The 7333-nt window shown below is 38.7% G+C and overlaps 1 protein-coding gene across 1 annotated transcript in view; it reads left to right on the top strand.

The window, feature by feature from the left end:
• Window positions 1-6887, top strand: part of LOC139728844 (tetraspanin-17-like) — a 76720-nt gene extending 69833 nt beyond the window's left edge. The window contains exons 7-9 of the mRNA XM_071639783.1: window positions 1056-1112; window positions 2424-2540; window positions 4002-6887. Of these exons, the coding sequence (XP_071495884.1) occupies window positions 1056-1112; window positions 2424-2540; window positions 4002-4076 (249 nt within the window). The 3' untranslated portion in view covers window positions 4077-6887. The remainder of the gene's footprint in view (window positions 1-1055; window positions 1113-2423; window positions 2541-4001) is intronic.
• Window positions 6888-7333: the final 446 nt, after the last annotated feature.

The raw sequence follows: 7333 nt of genomic DNA on the forward strand, positions 1-7333 counted from the left end.
AAGTCGCCAGCGATGGCGCTGTGTAGAGCAACAACTGTTGTCGACATTTGCCACAGGAAAAGAGCAATTATTTTCTCTCTCAGCCAGGATGAAGAGACTGTCTGACTCCAAGTTGCTAAAGGATTTATCCTCTTATTCCTTTTTTTTAACATGCTTGCTTAATTTCCTCAAAATTTTTGAAGACATCTGAATGAGAATAAGATAACATCTATTTCGGCAGCCTCCAGATACCTCTGCGTCAATGTTTATGTCATTTCTCATGATGATGTTGCCCGATGACCGTCAATCTTGTGATGACCATGAAGGACACAGTAGAATACATTCAACAAGAGATCTGTCATTTTGTATCTTTAGGTTTAGATTGAGTGGTCACCTCACGTGTCATTAACTTTATTTTTCTCTGTAATTGAAGGCAGCAATCGAGTGTAATTTTCTTTCATTTAGAGATGAGGTCATGTGACAATTTGCTCAAATTTTGCTCATGCTTTTATGGTGCGTCGAATGCCGATGCATGTTGAACATTTTTGCAGATCAGAAACATATCATCTTAATGATGTTCAGATGAAGTCTTGAAACCAAATATTATCTCCTTTGTGTATGTCTTCTTTCAGCATAGCTTTCCCTTTGGGATGCTACTCATGCATAATTCATGGAAAAAGAAGACCAATTTATCACAGTTTAAACTTCAAAAGTTATTCTTGTTATTCTTGTGGGTATCTGCAGCTGTCATATGAAGATGATTTTGCCAGAAAACTCAAAATAAATCATGTTTACCTTCTCTTGAATTCCTTTTATCATCAAGTTGAGGTAAATTGAATGTCCTTGAAAATACACCCTCATCAACCTTTCATGTCAGTCGTAATTATTTAAAAAAAAACTTATTGCATCTTATTCATAGATCATGACAACAGATGTTTCAAGTTTCCCTCTCTCATGGATGTGGGTAGGATTTAGGATTGAGCAATATTTGTGTGACAATTATGATGATTTTATGACATTTACATCCCCAATCCCTACACTTTCTCCCATCCTTTTTTTCTCTACCACCAAATTAGGATACAAGTGGTGTCATCAATACACAGTGTGGATACAACGTGAGAGACCCCTCAAAGGTAAGTGGACAAGTTTCCAGATTTCTCAGCTTCTAAGATACCAAATTGCTAAATTAATACACTGCAGATAGTTGGCAGGAGTGCTGTTTAAAGAGAAGCAATCTCCTAGATTATGTGCATGTGGTGTGTGGTAGGTGAAAATAGATAACTTCTCCACTGCAACTTGCTGCATAGCCGACAAGCCAGACTCAGATTGTTTTATTTGCTGCCCTCTGGTGTTCCAATTGAGACATTCAATCCACAAGGACACAGGCACAGGCTAAGAAAGTGTAACAGCAGGAAATCTCTGGAGACTTGGAAATCCACGAGATGATTTGATAAGTTGCATTGACAGCTTTTTCATATGAAGTACTCCTTCCAGAGGAGCATAGGGGATAGAAAATAAGATAAGAGATTGAATACACTTATGAAACTCCTGACAGTATGTGTTCATCGTTCTGTTATTACCACAAGCTCTCATATGTTTCATTTAGTTGTGTCCGTGGAGTGTACAAAATATTTATCAGTAGTTTAAAGGGAAGGTATAGTGTTGGTTGAGGCGAGAATTTAGCTTTTAACTTTATGTGAGATATTTAGAAACCACTTTATGAAATGTTACGAAACCTACAATTCTAAAAGGAATCCAAAGTTTATTTGAGGAAAAGAGGTTTTGAAATGGTTGAGATATCCAAAACAAAGTAAACACAAAGCAATCCTAATAGAATATATGGGTCCCGCCTTTTATTGGGATTGCTTTATTTTGGATATCTCAACTATTTCAAAAACCAATTTTATACTTAGAATTCCTCTTAGAATCATATGCTCTTTCAAATTTTACAAGAGGCTTCTCACTATCTCAAAAAAATGATTAAAAAAATGTTGGAAACCTCATACCCCATCTCAATGGAAACTGTACCATCCCTTTAATCGTTTATGTGTCACATTCATTTTTGCTCACCTCTTGTCAGAGTGACGTATTCATTTTAAGTTGCTTATAGCAAGAGTGCAGCCTTCCTGTCTTCATGCAGTGGGCAGTACAGTTGCTGTCTCTGTTTATCATTTTTGTTGGATTGCATGTTTGATTCCACTGTGGGGATAATTGCCCAGCATCAAAGATTCAATTTGTTAGGGCTGATGATACCCCTCTCTTCCAAGAGTCAACTCTTGTTAGTTATTCAAAGTTTTTGAATGAAATCCACTTCTAAAAGATTGGCACCTTTAGAGGGCTGGATGGGAAACACCTCAGTAGGCACATGCAGGGTTGATTAAAAACAAAAACAAAAGGCAGAATAAGAGTAACCAATGACGGATTGAATTTTTCTTCCTCGGCAGCGCGATGATTTGTCCACCAAGATTTACACAAGAGGATGCATTGGTGCCTTCCAGAGTTGGCTGTCCACTAATCTGGTAGTAGTAGCAGTGGGAGCAGGAGCTATCCTACTCGTCCAGGTATGTTCATCTCCAAGTTGGTTTTCTGATACCATTGCTCCTAATATGTTAAGTGTTATGTATTCCCTAAAGTAGGGCTCCACACTAACTTTTATTTTTTGATGGCCCAAAGGCAAACATCCAACCTTATTTGGTGGCCCGATCAGGCCACCAAATGCTTCATTTCTGAAATTTTGGTGGCCCGACGTGCATTTTTGGTGGCCCCTGGCCACCAGGCCACCGTTAGTGTCGAGCCCTGCCTAAAGTGAATATTAAAGTGACTTAAGTACAGAAACGAAAGAAACAAGTCTTCACTCGAGAGAGTTACAATTCCGAAGCATATATTTTCGCACAGCGCATGCGCAGCTTACAATTGCGTCAACATGTATGTGTTCACACTCATAGTTAATCCAGATACATAGCATTAAGGTCCTCAATTTTTGCAACTTCCATTAAGATATGTATCTCCTTTAGTTTAATAGTCCTGTAATGAAGGATCTAGAAATCACTCTGTTTCAGGTTTGTAGCATCGGTAACTTTTAACCCATAAAACTGTTTCATGAATGCTAAAAAAGGAATAGTTTTTGATGTTTTTTTTGTGTGTGTGTGATGTCTTGTAAATAATTTCCTATCACATGCAGCCCTACATCCTGTACAGTGAAGTCACTAATTTACAAATAGTGGATGGTCACCAGTGCGATGGTACAAGATTTCGCTCGAGGTGAAAGATAGAGGCGCTCTATTCAACAAGGTGAAGCTGAGTTAAATAGTGCGCCTCATCTTCTACTGAGTGTGAAATCTTGTTCCATTGCACAAGTAAAGACCATACACCATTTGTTTTATACAACACCTTCAACGTCAACAGATGTGGTCCACACAGATTTTTGAATTTATAGCACAAATATGGCAACTATTCTCCAAGAAAGACAAATAAGTAGCTGCCGCATGGTCACAGTCACTGTGTACATACGTACATGAAACTGATCCATTGAAGCTGTGTACAAAATGAGTGACAAAAGTACGCGCTTGTAAGCGCGCTTGTAATTGTTGAGTGCACGCGCCAAATGTTTGTTTATTGTGACATCAAAGCCGTGCAATGGAACAAAAAATTTGAGTCAATCGTGAGTTTAACATGGGAGTCAGTGGAAATTGGTGACGTCAGCCATGTGCTATCCATTTTTTGCTCAAACAAAAAATTGCACGGCTGACAGCCACTGCGTGCGATGGTACTTTTAACTCCTGAATGTCACGTGGTTGGCAATCTACCAATCGGATGGCTACATTCTTTTTAGGTGTTGTATAATATGTTGTATATTGTGGCCTTCTTGAAAAGGTGTACGGATTTTTTTTTCTTGTTTACTCTCTTTGTGCCTGTATATCAAAGCTGAGCTTCTGTGTCTGTATATCAGAGCTTCCCAAGCTTAATTTCTGCATCTCTTTTTCTCACCCTCCTCCCTTTCTCTCTCACGTGCATCAATTCAGATTTTTGGCTTCTGCTTCGCGACGTCCCTCACGAGTGACATCAAGCGACAAATGGCCAGATGGAGAAGACACTAATTCTCGTCCAGGGGCCCCATTTCACGAAGGGATGTTCACATAGCAACTCCTGCTGGAGTGGCTAATGTCATAGTAACGACAAGAATCCGGCGCCCAGGGGGGGCATTTCATCAACGAGTTCGCCGGAGGTTTTCACCGACAAATTTGCTATCAGCCAATCAGACGCAAGGATTTCAGTAGCTTATAACAGTTGTCAGTGTAAATCACTGACAAAAAGTTTCATGAAACGGTCCCCTGATTGTCTGTTGCTATGAGAAGTTGCCATTCCAGCAAGACTTGCTATCCTGTGCATCTTCTATGAAATGGGGTCCAGATCAGCTCTGACAATGTCTCCATGCATGCATTTCGGCACGTGCCTCAATCCGGAATGCCACAAAAATTTCCAAAATGATTTTCAAAAATCATCTTAGATTGTCACGCTCTCTGTGATGTCGACAGGAAACAAGTGATGGAACTCCAGGATTATTATACTGGTTGGAAATGATGTATCCAGTGACCGGGGTAATAATAGCTTGTAAAGCGCATTGAACTTCTTAACAAGTCTGAAATGCACTATTATAAAAACTAGCTGTTATATTATTATTCTAACCCACCTGGACATTGGATGGATGTGTGTGATTTGTGAGCATACTGTTGACAAGCCAAACATTGGTGTAGGAATTGGGTGAAATGAAATCTCAAAGCGTCATTATTCTATGGCAATGAAAAATCTGTTCATCATGTCTGAAGCAGTCACAAAAATGTTGGAGTGCCAAGAAATATAGACAGAAAATTATATGCTACCATGTTTGGTAGGTTTTGTATATGACATTGAAGTTAACACACATCAAGAGCTGCATAATCTGATGTAAGCAGACCCCATCAAGTGTAGTCTCAACTTCTTTCTTTTTATTAACATGGCACCAGTAAACAGCTCAAGGGAGAAGTAATGGAAAAGACATTGTAAATAAGCCATTTTTGTAAAGCGAGGAAACAATAAGTAAAATTGGGCTGATTCGGTGGAGGAGTTTTTGTTTTGAAGTGCTGCACCGTCTTCAAAGGGTTCTTGCACCGTAGACTGTGCGCCTTGAGAAAGAATTGTGTGGCTCTGTGACATGTGTTTATATGTTGGCATTTGTGGCTGTTGACATCCATTTATGATTATGCTAGGCTGAGCTTTCTGCAGGGCAGACGCAAATGAAATAACTTTTTTTTTACATTTCAAGACAGGGCTGAAAGATATTAGCTGTTCAGTTTCTTTTTATCTGACGACATTTTCAAGTACCTACCCGCGACAATCAAGGAGGAATGGTATGTAGGGCCTCCCTTTCATGTGAAGGCAGCAATTCTTGAAAGCCACTGCACAGCTGGCTACAGAGGGCAGTGTTCACAAACTATGAATCAGTGCCAGGTATACATAGGGTCTAGCCAACACTGCTCAAGTGGGTAACACTATGGCGGCATGATGCTTTGATTGGCTATCATGTAACAAGGGAATCCACGCCATGTTGCAACTGGCTGTAACCAAATTGGCCAAGCTCTGTGCATAGTCGGCTCTGCCAGGCATGTACTATTGCAAGTCATATTTCCTCCTACCACATGAAATAAAGAATGAGGCTTAACTTAGAATGTTGCTGAAAAACATGCTGGAAAACATCCATTGTTACCTCAAAATGTAGAGCCCACATTCTCAATTTTCTACTTGAAAGCTCATGTCATAATGCTTTTCTTTTCTTTTTATGTAGTGCTTGAACCATCTAAGTAGAAAGCCCCTTTTATAATTTGTTTTGTATTTTTGTATATGTGATCTACGTTGTAGTGTCAGAAATACAACAAAAAGTCATATGAATATCTTAAATATGTGTCTTTGTGAAAGGTGCAGATTTTGTTCTTTTTTTTGTTTCTATTTTCTGAAAAAGTAATCCTTTACTATGAAAGCTGGATCTAAAGATTAGACGTAAAACTTGACAACAGTGAAGGAGGTGTTTTTTAATGAGTTTTTAAGATTTAAAAAAAAAAATCATAGTGATAAATGACAACTAAATATACTAAGGTTCTGGAAGATCTGGTAGTGCATTTGTAGCAGTTACTTTGAAATTTAAAATCCAAGAAATTGCATTTTCTATTACTTATTTCAATTCATTGGGAGCTTTTAATTTTAGATTTGATTGTTCATCGTTTTAAAACTGAGATTTTTATTTTTTTTAGAAGATATGCCTAAAGTTACAACCTCATATTTTCAAATTGTTGTTGTACAGGTTCACATTCTTTATTTCTCTGAATACCTGTACTTTTTAGCCGATGTTTGCTTCAAATTATTGTTATGTTTTCTGTTCAGTCAAGAAAATTTACTCAGAGTAGAGTGAAAAAGGAATACCTGTAAGATGTACACTGTGTTTGAGATGTCTGCAATAAGCTACCATACGAGTATCAAAATGTTGCTGTCTTCAAGCTGGCACATGCATCATTGGTTTTGTGAGATATTCGCGATGAATTGCAAATTCGGGAGAAATTTGTAGCATGAAGTGTGACATCAGCTTCCATTTCCTTGCATGGCAGTTGGATATAACTTTGTTGCAGGAATTATTCAGACAGAGCACTATGAAAAGTCATTTTCTCCCATCAGGCTGGTTCATGTGTTAAAACCATGTCCCTTGATGCCTAGTTCATGTGCATTGGCATTATTCTGTGAACAGCGTTGAAGAGTGATTGCTATAACAGGTGGCAGGGTAGCTAGGTCAGGGGTGTGTCTGCCCTGAGGTACAAGGACGTGGGTTCAGGGCCCAGTGGGTCTAGCTGAGCAACGTTGTGTGTTGTGCTGTCTTGTCTGGAAGGAGGGAAAAAAGACCAAAAAAAAAAGAAAAAAAAAAAAGAAGAGACAAACCCACCTTCAACAAAACCTCAATGAACTGCAGATTTTTGGATATGACATGAAATGGAAGTCCTATGGGGAAGGGAGAATAAAAATTTTCTCATGAAAGTGCTTCCAAGAAAACTGCAAACGTGATGAAGTGCTCTGTCCCATGCTTACCCTAAATGAATAAATAAATAAATAATAAATAGTGAATGGTACCGACCCCTTGTGGTGCACTTCAGGTGGCTAGGAACGTCAATCATGGAGCACAAAGGAATAAGTGGATCCCAGCATGACAATCCAATCTTTCCTTTTTCTTGTTCATTTAGCCTTTGTATGTGATGCTTCTATGTTATGTGGTATACCAGATTTTTCTTTCATACTCTCGAGTAAAGATGTAATGTTTGTAAATGTTTTCTTCACA

This window comes from Diadema antillarum, unplaced genomic scaffold (assembly GCF_040938485.1).
Source record: "Diadema antillarum isolate AM-2024a unplaced genomic scaffold, OU_Dant_1.0 seq00000203_RagTag, whole genome shotgun sequence".
In the NCBI taxonomy this organism is placed as follows: domain Eukaryota; kingdom Metazoa; phylum Echinodermata; class Echinoidea; order Diadematoida; family Diadematidae; genus Diadema; species Diadema antillarum.